General features: G+C 41.2%; 1 protein-coding gene and 1 pseudogene across 1 annotated transcript in view; one reads left to right on the top strand and one right to left on the bottom strand.

Moving 5' to 3' along the window:
- Positions 1–436: 436 nt before the first annotated feature.
- LOC105825953 lies at positions 437–1488 on the bottom strand (annotated as a pseudogene).
- A 328-nt stretch (positions 1489–1816) lies between these two features.
- LOC105825952 (zinc finger protein 420-like) overlaps positions 1817–21103 on the top strand; it is a 40750-nt gene continuing 21463 nt past the window's right edge. The window contains exon 1 of the mRNA XM_012663853.1: positions 1817–1912. Within this exon, the coding sequence (XP_012519307.1) occupies positions 1817–1912 (96 nt within the window). The remainder of the gene's footprint in view (positions 1913–21103) is intronic.

Here is a 21103-nt window from a genome sequence, read left to right as displayed (position 1 = left end):
CTCAGCCTCCCGAGTAGCTGGGACTACAGGCAGGCACCACCACATCCAGCTATTTTTTATTATTTTTAGTGGAGATGGAGTCTCACCCTTGCTCAGGCTGGTCTCGAACTCCTGAGCTCAAGCAATCCTCCTGTCTTGGCCTCCCAGAGTGCTAGGATTACAGGCGTGAGCCACCACGCCCATCCAGTTTTTCTGTTTTTGATAGCGACTGGGTCTCACTCTTGCTCAGGCTGGTCTTGAACTCCTGACCTCAGCAAGCAATCCTCCTGCCTTAGCGTCTCAGATTGCTAAGATTACAGGCATGAGCCACCATGCCTGGCCTATAGGTACATACCTTTTGTTGTCAAAAATTATACAGCCACATTTATGAAGTATAGATTTCCCTTGTCTTGGATATGTACATATATATGGAGATACATATACAATTCAAGCAATTTCAATTAAGGGTAATCATTGGGTTTTTCTGAAACTGAAAAGCCACAAGCATCTCTTTTTTCACTTTCACATCTCCAAAAAGAATGGTTGCAATTTTCCCCTGCATAATGGCCCAAGGGACACTGGAGCCCATAAGAGGGCATTATTTCCCACTGGGACAATAGCCCTCTCCACTAGTTGCCTGCTATTTGATGCGTTGTCTGGAGAAAGGAAGTAGAACTTGTGCCAAGGGATGGATGGGCACTGCACAGAGTGGGTGTTCCCCAGCCACTCATGACAGAAGGTGGACACTGTTTGCCAGAGAGGAGGTGGGGGAGGCTGCCAGGGTGTACTGACTGCAGTCCTCCTGTGCTGCCTGTCCCCTGGTCCCTCACCTCTCTGGGGCCCAACCTGCTTTGGTTCGTAGAGGACAGAGAGTGTGGACTGTTGCTGTTCCTCTTGGTATTGGGTGAACCTGGTTGGTATCTTTCAAATCATGACTGCCCCTGCATTGTCTGCTACTAAGATCAGGGCTGCCAATGGGGATGGTCATTCTGGGCTGCATCAGGCCGTGTGGTTTGGTTGGAATGAGGTGAGGCAGTGGGTGGCAGTGGAGACACAGATGAGGATGTAAGAGTCAGGGGATCTTGAGCCCTTCTGTGGCTATGGACATCCATAGCTAGGCTTTTCCATTGATTTTAGGGGCCCAAGTTCACCTTCTGGTTCTGGAGAAGGCTTTTTTTTTTTCCTTGCTGCTCTTGCAACCACTTTAGACCCATCGGACTGGAAACCCAACCACTTGCCTGCAATCAGGGCCGGGTCCCCCTTAAACGTACTGTCATGGCCTCGGAGTGGCCGGGCTGGTGCAGCACCAGCAGCATGTGGTGCAGGGTCTTGGGCCTGCTGTCCCCTTCCTGCATTCCGAAGGCCATGGCCTTCGCTCTCCTGCCCAACTCTGAGGCCCCAGCCGTGGGGGACGGGCTGTTGCCGGCCTCCGTGTGTAGGCAGCTTTGGCTGCTTCTCCTTTGCCCCAGCCTCCTGCTGCTCGCGCTCTACGGCCGCACTGCTCCACATGGTGCCACCGCTCTTGGGCGCCAGGTCAGTGGGCTGCGCGGAGCCCAGGCCCGGGCCGCTGCTCGGGAGGTGGCGCGGTCACTGAGATCCAGCGCCCGGGGCAGCAGTGTGACCGAGCCTATCGTGAGAGGTGTCAGGGAGGGTGGCCCAGCGTGGCCTCGTGTCGGGCTCTGGTGGTTCAGCTCCGGAGGTTCCTACGGCTCGGAAAAGCCGTGGGGAACCAGGAGGCTGTTCGCTGGGCCAGGCCTCCTGTTTGGTGGCTGTCGCCCATGGTGGAGACCGGGCCGCGGGCCGCGCTCCAAAGCCTGTGAAGCACCTCGGGGTCGCCATGGCCGAGCTGCTACCGCTGCTGCGGGTGGGGTGTCCCCTGCGAGAAGCAGCCCAGCGCCCACAGGGGCTGCCACAGCGGCTACAGGACAAACAGGCATGGGCAGCGCCCTGGGGGTTAATGTAGCCACAGCTCAGGGGATGGGGAGTCCTAGACAAAGGCCCGGGGCCGATCGGGCAGAGCACACAGGGAGTATGACTCTCACCACTGCCATGGTCATATCTGCTATCAAATTTTATTGATTTTATTTAATTTATTACAGCTATGCAAGATAAATAAATTCTGTGATCTAATGTACACAGTGGGGATGATAGGTAATCATACTGCATTGTGTACTTGAAATTTGCTCAAAGGGTAGATGTTAAATTTTCTTAACTCACACAAACAAATGGTTACTATGTAGAGGTGATATATATGTTAATTATAAATGGTAATGATCATTTCACAGTGTAAATCAAGTTGTACACCTTAAATATATACACTTTTTGTATGTCAATGATGTCTTAGTGAAGCTGTTACACAAACACAATATCACTAGAGGATAGTCAATATTTGATCCAAATTAACAGTTACCTGAAAACTCTCCATTCCCAGAGTATTGTGGATGTTTGAGTTGACTCAAAGCTCAGATAATATGTGCAGAAAAATTAGTACATGAAAGTTCATAGAAGCGTAATTCCCAATAGACAAAAAGAAGAAACTACCCAATGTCCATAAACAGATTTTTAAAATATATATCCGTGGAATGGCATATTATTCCACATGGAAAAAGAATGAAGTATTCCTACGTGCAGAAATATAGATAAATCTTGAAAAAATTATGCTAAGTGAAAGAAGTCACTCACACAAGAGCTCATATTATTGGCATGGAATATCCAGAATAAGCAAATCTGTAGAGACAGAAGGTAGATCAGTGGTTGCCTAATACTGGGGAGGGGAAGAGATGTGGAGTGGCCTGCCACTGGATGTGAGGTTTATTTTTTAGGTGGTAAAAATATTCTGAAACTAAATGGTGGGGATGTATTTCACAGCTCTGTAAATGCACTAGAAAATGATTAGCACACTTAAAAAGGTAAAGTTTTATAATATGTGAATTATATCTCAAAAAGCTGCTAGAAAACAATAAAAAGTAACTACACATAGTGAAAACAAAAGTAACTTTTACTGCTCTATTACTAGATTAGGATATTGGGCCTTCAGTTTGCAGCCCCCAGAGCAGAGTCTGGATATGTGATTGTTTTGGTCCATGAGACCAAAGGGGCTGACAGTTGGGAAACATGAATTGATTAGCACAGTGATGTTCACCAGCCACTGCCTGAGATCAGTGGAAAGCCCCATGTAAATTCTGAGGAGGAGAGGGTGAGAAAAGCGATAAAGGTACTCCACAGGATAGAGATTCTTTGTGTGGCTCTGGCCTCAGGAGAGTATCTGGGGAACAGATTGGTCCTATAAATGTGCTGAGCCCTCTGCTTGTGTCTGTATAGGATGAAAACCACAGAACCACTGGCCCAGATCCTAAGTTGAAAACTCAAAATACTAGGAAAGACTAAAAAATCTATAAGAAATGAGAATGTTGGCCGGGCGCGGTGGCTCATGCCTGTAATCCTAGCACTCTGGGAGGCCGAGGCGGGTGGATCGCTCAAGATCAGGAGTTCGAGACCAGCCTGAGCAAGAGCGAGACCCTGTCTCTACTAAAAATAGAAAGAAATGATCTGGACAACTAAAAATATATATATAGAAAAAATTAGCCGGGCATGGTGGCTCATGCCTGTAGTCCCAGCTACTCAGGAGGCTGAGGCAGTAGGATCGCTTGAGCCCAGGAATTTGAGGTTGCTGTGAGCTAGGCTGAAGCAGCGGCACTCTAGCCAGGGCAACAGAGTGAGACTCTGTCTCAAAAAAAAAAAAAAAAAAAAAAAGAAATGAGAATGTCACTTTCTTATGAAGTGCACAAGAACAGTATCCAGATCCTTTTGCTTTGTGATGTCATTACTTCTCCACTTTTCAACAATGTATATAGGAAAATATATGTTTAAAATCATTTGCAAGATTCAGCACAAGAAGTTGAGTTGGCCAACGTACTTGTGAGCTTTCACTTTAAGTTCTGCCCACCTGGAGTTCCACACACAGATTGTGATGGCCTGGTGGGGTGCAGTGGATCGCACCTGTAATCCTAGCACTCTGGGATTCCGAGGCGGGAGGATTGCTTGAGCTCAGGAGTTTGAGACCAGCCTGAGCAAGATTGAGACCCCATCTCTACTAAAAATAGAAAAAAATTAGCCAGGCGTGGTGGTGTGCTCCTGTAGTACCCCGCTACTCAGGAGGCTGAGGCAGGAGGATCGCTTGAGCCCAGGAGTTTGAGGTTACTGTGAGCTAGGCTGACGCCACAGCACTCTAGATTGTGATGGCCTGGAAAATACCAAAAAGGCAGGAGGTGCCATAGGACACATCTCTGGGTACTGTGTGAAGACATAAATTTACATCCAAAATTACTGAAGAAATGTTTCATCTGTAATGCTGCCATTATCTGGGGGCTCTTTTAGAGAGAATGATCAAAGTGTTGGCTAATCTCAGGTGCTTGATGATCATATCTGTGGATCTTAACCTGTATCTAGTGAGGTAAACATAGATATAGCGATAAATAAGAAAAAAATTCCCAGGGATTTCAAGTATAGCCTGCTGTAAAGGAGATATTCCCTATTGCCAAATCCCTGGAGGCCACTCTGCCTTTTTCCTAGACTAGTATTTATATTCAGAGCCAGAGAATCCTACAGAGAAACAAGCGAGTGGTGGTACTTCAAGGCTACTAAAGTTCAATATTCTCAACATAGAATTTGTTCATACTGAGAAACATTTATTATTTGTTTTATGAAGTGATTGTGTTTGCATATTTATTATCCTTTATACAACCCTTAGAGTAAGAGTCATTATAGCTTTACATGCAATTGCTGACTGACTATTAAACTCTGTAAAACTATTGATGTTATTCTTATGACTAATGAGGAACCTTAGGCAATGACAAGGCAAAATAGTCATTTCACTCCTACCCGAGTAAGTTGTATGAATCAGGATTTAAACCCAGATGTTTTGGCTGTCAAGAAATAATTCTTACTGAGACTACAACACTTACAAGGTTACATATGTTCCTTTGATCCAGAAATAAGATTATAATGGTGCAAATCACCAACATTGTTGTAGAATACTGCTGTGAGCTAAACTATGGGATTAGACATGTAAATAAGAGATAAAACACTACAGTGTTCAGACTAAATTATTATTGATTGGGATCATATTATAATTTTTAATAACAAGTGGAATAATAATGATAATGTAATCATTATTACATTATACTCCAATATAAGATAAATACATAAAGGTACATCCAAAAGACATGGGAATGAGTGCATTGAATAATTATTGGAGAGATTCACAGTGAGACTAGAAGAGACACTGAAACATTTTCAAAGCAGAAACTGCTAAAGGCCTTGGTCAAGACCTTTCTTTTTCTCTGCTATCTGAAACCCAAATCATGATGTAACTTTTCCTTAAGTGTGCCTTTTAGTACTTCAACAGGAAAAATAATCTCAGCATAATCAATAGACAATGGAGGTTTTTGTTTGTTTTGTTTTTTGTTTTTTTTTTGGTAAAAACAGGTACTGTCACTATTAAGTACATAATTCATCCAGCATTAGAGAAAAGATACATTCTAGTCACTGCCACTCTCACACGTGGTTTCTGTACAGCAGGTGATTATTCTAGTTCCATTTAATTATTATCACTTGCCTGGAGATTTTATACTAACATTTTTTTTTTTTTTTTTGAGACAGAGTCTCACTCTTTTTGCCTGGGCTAGAGTGGGTGCCATGGTGTCATCCTAGCTCACAGCAACCTCACACTCCTGGGCTCGAGCGATCCTTCTGCCTCAGCCTCCCAAGTAGCTGGGACTACCGGCATGCGCCACCATGCCCGGCTAATTTTTTCTATATATTTTAGTTGTCTGATTAATTTCTTTCTATTTTTAGTAGAGACGGGGTCTTGCTCTTGCTCAGGCTGGTCTCGAACTCCTGACCTTGAGTGATCCACCCGCCTCGGCCTCCCAGAGTGGTAGGATTACAGGCGTGAGCCACCGCGCCGGGCCAACAACTCATTTAATTCCTCAACAACCCTGTGGCTTTGCTAGTGGTATATCCATTGTTAGGGACAGGGAAAATATTGCAGAGAAGTGCTAGTGTCCCCAAACTCCTCTGGCTGACAGCATGTCAGTGTTGGAGCTCAAATTCACACCTAATTTTCACAACTCCAGGCTTGCCACTACAGTGCCCTGAGGACAGGTGTGAAGATGTCCTGTCCTAATTTCCTGATTAATTCTATACTTCATTCCTTTCAAATGACAAGATTTCTCACAATAAGATACATCTTCTTAATAGATTTCAACTTTGTCGTCTATTTCTATTATTTGTCTACTTGCTTTTTGTTTTCCACTGTTTCTTTTCCAGTATCTCTGGTCATTTTGTTATGGGTCTTGTCAGAATTTGTTTTTTTTTTTTCTTTTCTTTTAATCTAATCTTATCAGAACATTTTCTTTTTAATATTGGGATCCAGACTATAGATTCATCACTACACATGTGTTATTTTTAACATATTAAAATGTGCACTAGAGAATTTCATAAGTTCTCTACAAAATTTCATTGCAGAAATTTTGGAAAACATTGCAAATCACCAATGATTCCTCTAGCCAGATAGAATCATTCTTAATGTTTTTTGTTTCACACAAAATTGATATACTGAATATAGTTTTATGTCCTTTTTTTCACTTAACATTGCCTGGTGAGCAATTTCTCCTGCCATTGAAAACATGGATATTGATGACTGAACAGAGGTATGCATTATAGTTTTTCAATAATCTCCAGGTTGTTTCCAATTTTTGCTTTTATAAATAAAGCTGAAATAAACAACCGCGAAGTTAAAACCTTTGACTTTATCTCTTACTGATTCCCATTGATGGGTTTCTGGAAGCAGAATTAGACAAAGTGTGAATAACCTCAAGGCCCTTGTGGCATATTACCTCATCGCTTTTTATAAAAAATGTCCTAGTTTATAATCTTATTCTCTGTCCATGAGAAAGCACCCTTCCCCCTAGTTGTCCCCTCCCCTACCAACGCTACACACAGAGTCTGGAAAAGTCCTGCTAATTCTCTGCTGCCAGAGAGGAAATGGCACAGACATTCCAACCAGGGAGACCCACGATCCAGGTTTAACGCAGACTCTACGATTACAAATTGCCAGTCACACAACCTCTTGGGTCCTCAGTATTTCCTTCTCGTGGCAGTCACATTTAACAATCATGCAATAAATGCTATTGCCCTCCCTGGGGTAAGGCCACATGGTGGGAGATTTCAGACACCTCTGCTTGTAGTTAACCTATCCAGATCCCGTTAAGTCCTTGCAGAATGGGCTTTTACTTGGGGTTCACTGACACGGAGCGGGCTTTTTGGGGGTCCATGACTCAATTGTAAAAATCTTAAAAACTTGCCTTTGTACAGTGTAGTTTGTGTTATAGGATAAACACTGCTTCTCTCCAAGCAACTGTTAGATGACCCGAGCCAGTACTGTACATAGTAACGTAAGACACAACGGTGGCTACAGTAACCACAGGAACATTTTAAGCTTAGGAACTGCGTCCCTGCGCCCGCACAGTGCACGGGCAATACAGGGCGGCCGTCGCGGTGAAGGTCAAGTCAGGATGGAACAATGTCTTTCTTGCTCACTCACGGCAAGGGCGGGATGGCAATGTTGTCCCCGGAGTCTCGCCTCGGCTCAATCTGGGCACCATCGCATCCTAACAGGAGGCCTTACCTCTCCAGGGTGGCACAATCTGTGCGGCCCTCGCGGGACGGCTGCGAAGAAGAGATAGTTGGAGGTACTTCGCCCTCCCCAGGCCCTCCAAGGGGCTCCTGAGTACCAAGGACAGAAATGATGCTGCAGTCTTGGGGGAATGGGCAGCCGGACCTGGAGTGGTCCCTGGGGTGTGGTCTTCAGATGTTCTGCCAGACGCCGCGGCTCGGGTCTCAAGTCTCCGGCCGGCAACGCGTGCTTTGCGCTCAGCTCGCTCTTTGCGAGGGAGACGCTTGGGACGCACAAGAACCATCCTACAGCCCAGGGTCGGGGCGGCCCGCGCCGGCTTCAGCAGAAAAGGAGTTGATGAAAGGGGAATTAGGTAGAAAAGGGGAGCTGGGCGGCGGCCACCGCAGCGGTGAGCCCACAGTAGCAGTGCGGGGTCTCACAGCAGCTGCCGAAGCCACTCGCCACACAGCGGGTGGCCCGAGGCCTCAGCACCCGTTCTAATTGCAGGTTCTTAAATCAGCATCTTCGAGGACACCCTTGGAGTCTTTGGAAGGGGCTCTTCCTTTTCCGTGATCCTTGGAGGCAAATAGGGTGTCATGTGGAAGAGAGCTGAGGTCCAACACAAGAGGGCCTGGCAGTGAAGCATGTGCTATACAGCAGACTATGTGCTTCCCTGAGAAGGTCTTTTACTGGAAATTTAAAACTTAGTTACCTCTTGGGTTTCTGAGATGCCCCTTTATTTACAGTTCTGGGAAGAATAATGAGGTGTCATAAAGAAAATGACAAGGATGCATCAATGGGTTAGATGTAGAAGATTGAACATAACATTGTAAATTTATACTAGAATCATTAAAGAATAATCAGCACAACTTAATTTGCCCATTGATTTGGAAAATGAAAGGACGTGGAAATTTTCTGGAAAAATATTCTTTACCAATATATACCCCTGTTTAGAAAGGAAGACTAAATGATATAATATTCATAGGAGCAGAAAAGTTTATAACAAATACAGATCCGAGATAAAGTATCTTAACAAAGGAATTCTACAGTCATTTTAAATATCCCATAAATCAATGCTTTTAACTCAATTTGACAACATTAAAATGGAAGTACTACTTCCAAATAAATTACAGAAATAGAATGAAACATTGGTACCAAAAACTTCCAAATGTTGTACAAAATAGACCGTTACAGAAAAATCTCATCTCTGCCTACACATATAAATATGTAAGATACAATACTAGAAAACAAAACCCAATTGAATATTAAAAACCATATATAATGGAAAAATTCAGTTATTTCTGTAATTCATTCAATATTAGGAAATTCAGTGATAGGATTCATTATTTTAATAGAGAACAATAGAACAATCACATAATTATAGATACAAAAATATCTACTTAGCAGAATTAACCTGCATGATTGATAATTTAAAAATGTCAAAATTAGGCATTAATAGATCTTTTTAAACTTGACAAAATCATCTTTTTCATACTAAGGGAAAACATGAGGGATATTCCCATTATTTTAAGAAACAATACTAAAAAGCACAATATTGCATACGGTATTCATTAAATTTGAATTGAGCTTTATACAAGGCATTTGAAGATGGCAGAAGAAATAAAAGCCAATATGTAAGAACTAATTTGAAGATGATATGATTATATATCTGGAAACACAAAGTAATTGGTTAAAATAAGCTAATACAAAAAAATAGTTCAGTAAGCAAACACAATATAACATTGATTGACATACACAGTAGCCTTTCTATGTATCATTCATGATCATTTCTGAATGAATGATTATATATCTGGAAACACAAAGTAATTGGTTAAAATAAGCTAATACAAAAAAATAGTTCAGTAAGCAAACACAACATAACATTGATAAACATACACAGTAGCCTTTCTATGTATCATTCATGATCATTTCTGAATGAAATGTGAGAAGGATATGATGAAAAATTAGAAAGTAAATTTTTAAAAGTAAAACAAAATGACCTAGAACAAATTGAATGAAAAATGTGCAAAGTCTATATGAGCAAAATAATAGAGCATTCCTGAAATATATGACTGAAGACTTAAACAAATGGAAAGTTACATCTTGTTCTTGAATAGAAAAACTCAATAATATTCTTAATAATATGCTTAAGCTGACTTCAACATTGTATTTGATTTTGTAATGGAGTCTGTCAGTTTCTTTAAAGCTAGCAATATTTTGCAAAGTGCATATGGAAAAACAAACATAGGAATATCAAAATCCCCAAGAAAGAAACACAATGACGGTTTTTGGTCTTACATGACATTAAAACATTCTATAATTAAAGGAGTATGGTGTTGATGCAAAAATAGGCAAGCAGATTGGGAAAGTATAAAATTCAGAATTCCACCACAGTGCATAAAAGAAATTACACGATAAAAACTACAGAGGAGGCTATATCAATACTTAGTGTTTGAGAACTGGATATTCCTATAAAGAAGATGAAATGTATTTATTCTTCTAGGGCTAGAGTAAGATAAAGGACAAATAAAGGAGGAATATAAATGGTAAAAAATCGAAAACATACAAATAGTATTATAGAAGAAAACATTGGTAATATTTCTTTTTTGTTGTTTGTTTCAGCATATTATGAGGGTACAGATGCTTAGGTTACGTATGTTGCCCTTGCCCCCCGCCCCCAAGTCCGAGCTTCAAGCGCGTCCATCCCCGGATGGTGCGAATCGCACTCTGTGTATGCATATACCTGTCCCCTCCTCCTCCCTTCTCCCTCCCCCCTGGTAATATTTCTACAAGGTACGAGGATAAATCTGGCCTGTAATTCAAATCAAGAAATGTTAATAAAAGATTGATAAAGTACACAATATAAAACCAGGATATTGTGCATGGTTGGAAACACTAAGTCAAGTTAAAAAGAATATACCAAACAGGAAATCTATTTGCAAGTTATATAAAAGGCAAAAGGAAGGATGCATGTGTGTTTGTTTCAGGAAAAAAGCAAAAAACAAACAAAAAAACCTCTCAAAACCTGTGGTCTCATGGCACAAGTACACAGGAGACAACGCGAAGGGTCCCGCACTGACCTGAGATGGGGCAATTTGAACTCAAAAATAGATTTAGACTGCAGTGCATGGAATCCTATCAAATATACAAAATAATGTTAGGAAAAATATCATTTATATGTTTTCTTTGTTTGCTGGGGGCACTTAATGATTGTTATCACAGTGGATTAAAAAAAAAAATCAAGCTTTTATCCTTCCTTTCCTGATAGGTTAGTTTTGAATTAATGAAGAACTCATGAGAAAATACAACTTTTAATATAAGAATAAGAATTACTATATGCAGAGGATATAATAGAAAACTGCTATTTTGCAACCCACGGTGAAATTAGGAAAATACTAATCAATAAATGATAAGCAATTACAAGAAAGAAAGAGGCAGACATTCCCTGGACCCACTAAACGTGTATAATATAACTAAAGGTAGAAAAATCAGACATATGCATCCAAATGTGCTGTCTTAATTGGGGTGTTCTGGAAGCTTAAAATACAAAGGGGCTTTGAAAGATTTAGTACCAAAAAATACTTTATTAATAATATATTAACCACATATTGAAATAGTATTTTGGATATATTGTGTTAAATAAATTATTACAATTAGTTTCACATTCTTGTTTTCTTTTATGTTGCTACCAAAAAATTTAAAATGACACACGTGACTTCCACTTTAGTTCTAGTAGGCACTGCTGCCTGAGAGGATTGCTTCCCTTTTCAAAACTCAGGCTTCCTCCTTAGAAAAACAGAGGTCAGAAATTTTATTATAAGATCTGATTTATTTATTTATTTATTTATTTATTTTAGAGACAGGGTCTTGTTCTGATTCCCAGACTGGAGTGTAGTGGCCTGATCATAGATCACTGCAGCCTCCAACTCATAGGCTCAAGCAATTCTCCTTCCTTGGCCTCCTGTGTAGCTAGGAATACTGGCATGCAATACCATGACTGGCTTTTTAAAATTTTTTGTAGAGATGGTGTCTCTCTATCTTGCCAAGGGTGGTCTCAAACTCCTGGCCTCAAGTCATCTTCTTCCCTTGACCTTCGAAAGTGCTACGAAGCACAAGCCATCATGCCTGACCCAGACCTGAAAGTTTAAAGTCACTTTAGATTTCAAGTTTGAATATTATATGTATTATTCACAATGGATATGACATAATATACAAGGCTAAATGCAAATGTTCTCCAGACAGTGCCAGGTCTCTGAGGGGAGAGGAAACACTGGTTGCAGCTTTGAATGTGTGGGATTCCATCATCTGTCACTCAGGGGCTTAAGGGAAAGGATCTGGGGCCCCATCCAATCAGGAGTGCTGGGGTGGGAACTGTCCAATCAGGCTCGCAGCGGGAGAGGAAGGGGCGTCATCTACAATCTGGCACTGGCCTTTGTCTCTAGCGTCAGCCTGCCAAGCTTCATCCGTGTTCACGGATCCTTCTCTTTCGCTCTGAATGTTCCATGTGTCTCACCACAACCTCTGTCGTGCTGTGACCTGCAGGTACTGCAAGATCTGTAAGGAACATGCAGGGACAACGTGGAAGCTGGGAAATGGTGAGTGTGTGAGGCTAGTTGCCCTGGGGTGTTGGAGCCGGCTGGAACCGGGTGTGGCGGGTCCCAGGCCTCCCTGTGTCAGCTCCGGAGTCTGCAAACCGGAGTCCCAGCTGGTGCAGCTCGGCCCTCAGACCCCTAGGGCCACTGGCTAGGGGCTAGAACAGCAGCCAGGACCCTGAGCATCCTGTCCTGTCCACACGTGACCTCGCACGGCTGAAAGGCCTCGCGGGGCAGCTCTGCACCTGCAGCCCCACGGGCGTTTCCCTTAGATTGTGCGGTAAATGTGTGAGGGTTATCAGGGGAGAATCCCCACTCAGTGGTGGAGTCTATGGGGTCCCCAGTCTGTCCTTTCCCCTGTTAAAAATTAAACTAAAACGCCGTTAAAACATTAAAGAGTTTACTAGAGCAAACAGCGATTTGTGAATCGGGAAGCACCCAGCCATGGTTTGCGTTTGGGGATCCACAGGAGCGGCTTGAAGGAAAGGGTTTTATAACATGCATAAGGAAGCAAACCAAATTCAATAACTGATTGGTTATAGTTTTGTAGCCGCCTTTTTTGGAATATGATGGTGGCGGTCTTCTGGTTATGTAATCAGAGGTTAATTGGTAGTTTGTAGTTAGTTAATCCTAAATGTTGTTTCCAAGTTAGTAATTTACAAAAACTGCATTTCAGTTACACTTCGGTATCCTTAGATAGGAAGTTAGGACACAAGTGTCAGTTCAGTGTAACTGTCAACTCTTTAGTTATTTTAACACTCCACAGAAGGACTTGTTCCTCCCTGCATTTTCTAAGTGTATGGCAAGCAGAATCTCAAATCCACCCTTTTCGCCCAGCATAACTCTCCTAGGGCCTGCAGTAAAAGCCCAAATTTCTAGTTTTTCCCCTACATTCCAAAATATAAACTTCCACTCACCAATTCACATTGTCCACTATTTGTCCTTTATTGTACTCTTAAAGAGACAGAATATTTTAATTGTTTATCATTTTTCACAGAGCAGTGGGTGGCACTTTTTACATTCATGGGGCTGGGTAGGGTGGCTCACGCCTGTAATCCTAGCACTCTGAGAGGACGAGGCAGGAGGATTGCTTGAGGTCAGGAATTCCAGACCAGCCCCAACAAGAGCGAAACTCTGTCTCTACTAAAAATAGAAAAAATAAGCTGTGTGTAGTGGTACGGGCCTGTAGTCCCAGCTACTCAGGAGGCTGAGGCAGGAGGACTGCTTGAGCCCAGGAGTTTGAGGCTGCTGTGAGCAAGGCTGATACCATGGCACTCTAGCCTGGTGACAGAGCATGATTCTGTCTCAAATAAATAAATAAAAAGAAAAAATAAATATTTGTGTTTCTGAACATTTCACATGAGGAAATCAGAGAATATTCACTTGACACTCTGTTATAATGACTCTTTGTGACTCTCCTCCTTTTATCTTCCCTAGGCACAAACGTCTTACGAGAATGTCTTTGGGTTGAGGTTTGTCTTTAGAAACTTTATAGGGTGATGTGTCCTTAGCCATCCTCCTGTCTTTTCCTGGTACTGGATTTTACAAGTGTCTGGGGATGACCCAGAATGCCCACAGTGGCCTTGTCTCTTGGAGTGTCTAGTGAATATCAGCCCCTGGGTCTTCTCCAAGTGGACAGTCTGAGGTCTGGGGCTGGAGCCTGTCAGGAGAGCATCAGGATGCCTTGGGGCTGAGAGGAATCTCCTGGTATACCCTTCATCTAAAAAGCCTAATTACTTGAGACATGAAGATTTTCATTTCTTGGAGACATGCCAGTTGGATGCTGGTATTGAGGAGAAAAGACAAAAATGATTCTTGCTCTCTGGATTTTCTCACACTTGTGAAAGGGGGAAAACTACCTCAAAGAATAAAGAAAACAGACCCCAGTAAGGTGGTGCAAGGACCTGCAAAGCAAAATGCATTTCAGGCACAAAGCGGGGCACAGTGCACTGTCTCCTGGGAGAAGGGTCATCTAGTATTTCAATTAGCAGGATGTTGTGGGAAGATTTGCCAAGTGATAGGATGGCCTGACTTGACACTTGAGTCATACGTGTGGTGTTTCTGTCAGCACTTCCCCTTCTATGGGTTTGTCACCTAGAAAAGATTTGTTCACTTATTTTCCCTTCAGTTTTTCTTTGAAATGAATTTTAGCAGTAGAGCTTGCAAGATAAAAATATTTTCAAAGAGGCATGGAAAACATAGATCTCATAAAAAAATCTGGTCATATATTCAACTTGCTAAAAATTCTTATTTACCATTTTTCTTCCCATAGTGAATGTAGTAAGTTTCTCAGGTATGTTCTTTATTTGGAGGTGATTTTGGAGTTCCAGGGCTTAGCTTTGGGAATGCTACCTAGGAAAGAAAATTGGAAAAATCTGTCTTCCATTTTGGTTGCCAATGAATGAATACATTTCCACAAGAAAGTAGGGTAGAAAAATTGGTGAATGACAAAGATTCACCAAAACATCCATTCCTCTCTTTTTTGCAGAGTGGAGAATTTGTGACAGTGGATAACTCTGTTTTGTATTCTGTTGTCTGGATGTTGGAGTTTAATGATCAGTCCTATGAGACAGGATTTGACAACTCATGAATGTATTTACTAAATGATTTTTTATAATGCAAACAATAATTAAATGGGCCGTTTATTGTCTAAAAGGGATAGATACGTTTGCTTTTTCTGTTGAGGTATGACATTTTAGTGCCTTACAATTTCTGTGATAGTATGATAAATATATTTTGATTTTTTTCTCCATGATTCCTGAATCTCAGCTCCTATAAGTTTTATTTCCTAAGTGACTAGAGCAGTAAAAATATCCTTTGTTAGATTATTTGGCATTTTGTCCTTGGTGTCTGAGGTAGCTCCTGACCAGTAAAGGTGAAAGATAGTCTTTCGTTATTAATATTTACAACATGGTCTTTAAAGCACTTGACTTATGTTAATAAGGGAGTTTTTGGAAAGCCCCTAGAAACCACTGGATGGGATGCTGGTTGCCAAGGGAATGAGCCACATGCCCAGAGGGATGGAATTTTCAGTTCCTCCCCCAACCTCTAGGGAGGAGAGATGAGCTTAAGGTTAAATTGATAACCAATGACTTATGGTTTAATTAATTATGTGGATGAAATGAAGTTACATAAAAACCCAAGAGGATGGGGTTTGGGGAGCTTCCAGGTAGCTGAACACATGGAGTTTCCTGGAAGGTGATGACTCTAGCAAGGACATGAACACTCTGTGCCCCATCTCTCATCTCCAGGTAGATAGTGTTGGAATTGAACTGGGTTCGAGGACACCCAGCTGATGTCTCCTGCAAAATTGATTTGTTGCTTGTCGATAGGGAGAAGTCCCCTCACCTTTGGTCACAGAAATCTTCTGTGTTGATTGTTCTTGTGTGAGAGCAGAGGAAAAACACTTAGGGTTTGAATTTTTCCCTGTTAGAATTTCCTCTTATTCTATAAACATAAACACTGAATTTGAGTGATTTTGCTGCCATCTTTAAATACTATGTGTTTTCTTATATAAAATTATGTAAATAACCCTGACCAAAAAGCAAAGGCCTGAGCCGATTGGCTCCAAGCTAAGGCCAATCTTGAGCCTGCCACAGGAGGTCATTGAAGGCCCAGTTAGTTCTTCCTGGGGAGCCTCCACAGCAGGTTTCCCAGCCTGTTCACACCAACCATGGAAGGAGCACTTTATAAAATCTTTTTTGCCTTGTAATTCCTATTTTCCAAAGTATTTAAGGACTTTATTCCATGATTTGAGTTTAAGCTTTTTATTTTCTTGGTTGAAAATGTGAGTATAGTGAGTGATATGGTCTGAAGAAGCAAAAATCATTTTTTTTTTTTTTTTGGAGATTTGGAGACAGTCTTGCTCTGTTGCCCGGGCTAGAGTGCCGTGGCGTCAGCCTAGCTCATGACAGCCTCAAACTCCTGGACTTAAGCCATCCTTCTGCCTCAGCCTCCCAAGTAGCTGGGACTACAGGCATGCGCCACCATGCGTGGCTAATTTTTTCTATATATTTTTAGTTGTTCAGCTAATTTCTTTCTATTTTTAGTAGGTATGGGGTCTCACTCTTGCTCAGGCTGGTCTTGAACTCCTGACCTCGAGTGATCCTCCCGCCTCGGCCTCCCAGAGTGCTAGGATTACAGGTGTGAGCCACGGCGTCCAGCCCAAAACTCATTTTTAAAGTAAGTTAACTGTTTTATGCTGAGTTGAAAAAATAATATAATCCCACATGGATGCACTATCCAGGTGAATAAATAAGTACTGGGAAATTCTGGTTTGTCTCCTTAAAGGGCACCACACTCCTGATTCTTTTTTTTTAGTCTCTGTGGCTTAACCATCTATTTATCATAAAACAGTGTTTTCCTGTTTTGCTTCTTTTGAGTTTTCAGTAACTTAATGTTACTATTAATATACCAATAACATTTTGCTGGAAAGATTTTGTTATGCTTTCTGTGCCTCATTCTGTGGCACACAGGCTGCCGCCTGAGTCTGTGGGCAATTTACTCTCCCATTCCATTGATTTTAGGACTTGAGTTGTTTCAAGTTTATTTTTTCATGTTGCTGATAATGTCATTCTTGATTTTGTTCTCAAGTGCTATCACTTTATAAATTTGTAACCTAAAGAAAGAAACTAAGGCACAAAATATATTTTTTAAGTGTTTACTTGAGCCAGGTTGTAGATAACTGCCTGAAAGCCTCAGACCCAAGTAACGTTGGATATGAGCTCCATTTGGTCTTTATTATAAGCATGATTTTAATGGCAAAAAAAGAAAAGGATTGTGCCAATAAAAATGTTGTTTGTTAAGAATTCTCATTGGTTTATTCAAACATTAATAAGTGATTGTCTGTACATTTGTTGAATTATAGGGTATAAGTTATGATGTTGAGGATGCAGCATTGTTAATTTATAGATACTTGTGGTGTCTGTAAGTTTAGAGTCCACACAGCAAGCAGCTTCAAGAGATTATTACTTAGCTCAAGGGTGGAGAAGCGGAGTGGGACATGACTGCCGACTTACTCCTGTGGCTGTCTGGGACTAATAATTTAGAGAAGGCTTGCATTTCTCAAATTAAAAAAATGTTTCTTTTCTTTCTCAGTTTCCCCTTTTGATGAAAATTCTTCTATTTGAAAGCATCGATAATCAAAGTATGAGTGTCAAGTTGTCCCCCAGCCCTGAAAAGGCTCATTCCCAGATAGTCCTGTCCCATGCCAGGTGGTGGGGAAACAGGATATGTCTCAGCGAGGACTTGTATGAATGCCCGCAAACCAAATTGGAATGGCAGCACAGAATGGCAAAAAGGAGACTTCAGTCAAGTCAGTGATATATATAGCTGCTGTCACTTGTTTTATCTTCTCCAGTCTTTAGAATACCATGACTTTAATTTTCTTGGGAGAAACAAAACAGTGAGAGACGCATAGCATTAATAATCGGAATAGTAGAAATATAATGCACATAAGGATTATAAAATGATAATTTGTAAGCCAAACAACAACAAAAACCTATTCCATTAGGGAGCCAACTAAAAACATCATAAAAATTAAACCCAAGTTCTTCTTTAGAAACTTGTAGCCAAGGGGCTTCTTTTCTAGTTTTTCCTAGATGAGTTTCTGCATCACGGAAAGTATTTATGTGTACACAACAAGAGGTATTTGCCACCATACATACACCTCCTTGCTCAGCTAATATATAATCTAAAATCTATAAATTTTGTCATTATATTCTTATTTGGAATGTCCCATATCTTTACTATATTGTGGGCATGCTATTACACTAATCATTTCTAAAAAATATGTTACATAAAAAATTTTAAACCACAGTCAATGAGAAAATATTGTTTATAAAATAAATATTAAATTACAATTGTATGTTGAGTAAGAAACAATTTAGGGTATCATTTTAAAAGATTCAATGCTCTCAAAGTATATTTGAAAAATGGATTTTTCAATTTATCTTAATACACTTTTAAAAAGTAAGGAAATATAAATAATTTACAAGGATGTATATTTTACTACAGGTCACAGAAAACCTATGCACGCTAAGCAAAAACAACAGAATTAGATTTTTTAATGCTGCTCTAATCTGTTTTATCACATTATATGGATCATGACATCCTTTGTGTACCATCACATATGCATCATGGCATCATTGTTAAAGGCTTCCATCCATTTTCACCACACATTATGGTACCAGGCTCCACTGTTGCACATTTGTTCATTTTCAGACAAGGCTGCGATGAAAACACCTTAACGCTCATGCTGTGATAATTCCTGATGATATGCCCTGGGAGACACCCAAAGCAAAGAGACTGTTTATTTATGTCTCTAATGAAGGATATTTGGGGAAATTAGGACACATGGATGCCTGTGAATCTCACCCAGAGTGGGTCAGACAGGACCTTGCCTGGAAGGAGTCTCTGAGTGTCTCACAGAAGGGAGGCTCTGTCCTCCTGCACATGGGCTGTTATGCCACAAATTTTCATGTGATTCCATGTCTTTTTCCAGCTGGGACTTATGACTATCAACCTAAAATAATCAAAAAGTTCAGAATCTAATTTAAAGAGAGTATTGGTGTGCAAAGTTTGAGGACGGCCACCCAGGAGCATAGATTCAAGTTGCCCTGAATATAAACTCCCATTGGCAGCAGTTGCAAGTGAGTTTTTAAGGGAAAAAGAGGAGAGTCAGTTTCTAAGTTGTTCACAAAGAATTTACATTAAAATTACATAAGCTGTTGATTGGCTGTATTTTGTTTTGTTTATCACAATTTCTAAAAACATGAAGATAATGAGTGAGGCAGCTAGTCTGGAACAAAATATCTTTAAACAATTGCCCCCAGGCATGGGTTAAGAGATTGACATAAGTCACATAGTCATGTCTGTCTGGACCTGATCAATTTTGCATGCCTCACATAGCTCCAAAAACTCTGAGGTATTTTTCTTTTTTCAGGACACAGAGGAAATGTGTTCCGAAGGCTGACCCCTCACACCCTGCTGCCACCATGTAATTTCTGTCCACTCACACATGTGCATTAGGTAATGACATGGTCATGCTTCTTTCAGGACAAGGGTCCAAGCTCAGGAATTGTACTCACAGCACATTTGCTCTTACAGTTGCTCACCAAAAATCCACACAAGGACCTAGATGACTCCTGGATTCTTCCCACCCCAACACTGAGTCTGTAGCAGGAACTGATCCCTCCACCAGTGTAGGCTCTGGACCACCCAGTCATAATCTCATCTCCTACATGGACACAGGAATCAGACATAGCCCCACCTGGGCTTGTATCTGTAGCAAAAACCAGTCCTTCCGATAACGCTGTACTGTCTCACATCCATGGATCCTTGAAAGCATCTTCTCTGTTCTGCCTGTTTTTCCCTACAAATCTTTTTTGTCCACTCAGTGTGCCCAAGGCCACCCCTCTGGTGCCTGAATATAGCACCTTCTGGAATTTAGATGTCCATAAAGTTCAAGACCATGACCCTAGACCTGGCTGGGGTAAGAGCAAATCAAATGCAGATTAGAATTACAATACTTAATTCTCAAAGTTGAAAATGAGGGAAGAGGTTTTGGCCCCTTCCTTTTTATTGAAGTGTTTAATTTACTAAACTTTTATATTGAAATTTTTTCTATGCCTCTTCAAAATATATGTAAATTATTTTAACAGCTAAATAGGGCTTTTGTCGTTCTTTTTGACTTACAAATATCCTTTCTCTAGGACCTGGGAACTATTGCTTTGAAATTTAAATATCTAGGAAGATTGAGCCCTATGCAGCAGTTTTTGTAGAAAAGTAGGAGCCTGCCTTCAGCGGGCACCTGGTTCCAAGTTGCAAATCTGAATCTTGTCATGAAGATAAGAGAAGTATATTTTTTCTTTGAATATAGCCAATTCAAATTTTCTTGGAATATAGCCAAAACAGAGAGAGCCTCCCCAGTTGCCAAATAAATTTAGGATGTACTTTATAAGATAAATGGTGCTGTCAGGTCCTCTACTTAAAGACTAATTATGGGGGGCCTGGCGCGGTGGCTCACGCCTGTAATCCTAGCACTCTGGGAGGCTGAGGCGGGCAGATCGTTTGAGTTCAGGAGTTTGAGACCACCAGCCTGAGCAAGAGTGAGACCCCATCTCTACTATGATATAGAAAGAAAGTTAGCTGGACAGCTAAAAATATATAGAAAAAATTAGCCGGGCATGGTGGCGCATGCCTGTAGTCCCAGCTACTCGGGAGGCTGAGGCAGTAGGATCGCTTGAGCCTAGGAGTTTGAGGTTGCTGTGAGCTAAGCCGATGCCACGGCAGTCTAGTCCCGGCAACTGAGTGAGACTCTGTCTCAAGAAGAAAAAAGAAAGACTAATTAAGGCAACTTTTCTTTATTTTTGCAATCTCTTAGCAGATTGCCTGTCATGCATATCCCATTCTGGTTTAATTGTCTAATAAAGCAGTTTTCTTTCTGCTCAACCATTGTAGATAGTTTTTCTGGGTCTGGAGATGATTTTCTTACTTATTGTATTTCTGAAAGGCTATCCAGAGTTTCCAGACATGATATGAACATATATGGTACCCATCAGGTTTCACTGTAGTGCGGTCTTTTCCTATGGCAGAATCATCTCTCTGCCTATTTGGGATCCACTGTCTCTTCTAGAGCAGTTAGAGCAGATTTTTACAAAAAATAACTTCACAGGCAGCAATTAGTCATCCTACTCTTTTTTTCAATGAAATTGACATCTTCAGAACTTGAAACCAAGTCAGAGTCAATGGGGCCCCAAAACTCAATGAGGCTTGCACATGTGTATTGAGTAGGCCTTAGAATCCCAACTTCCTTCTTTTGCACAAATGATCATGGATATACAGAAGGCATCTG

Source organism: Propithecus coquereli, unplaced genomic scaffold (genome assembly GCF_000956105.1).
Source record: "Propithecus coquereli isolate 6110/MARCELLA unplaced genomic scaffold, Pcoq_1.0 Scaffold838, whole genome shotgun sequence".
NCBI classification, from domain to species: domain Eukaryota; kingdom Metazoa; phylum Chordata; class Mammalia; order Primates; family Indriidae; genus Propithecus; species Propithecus coquereli.
The sequence above is the reverse complement of the archived record's forward strand: the minus strand, read 5'-3'. Positions and strand labels throughout refer to the sequence as shown.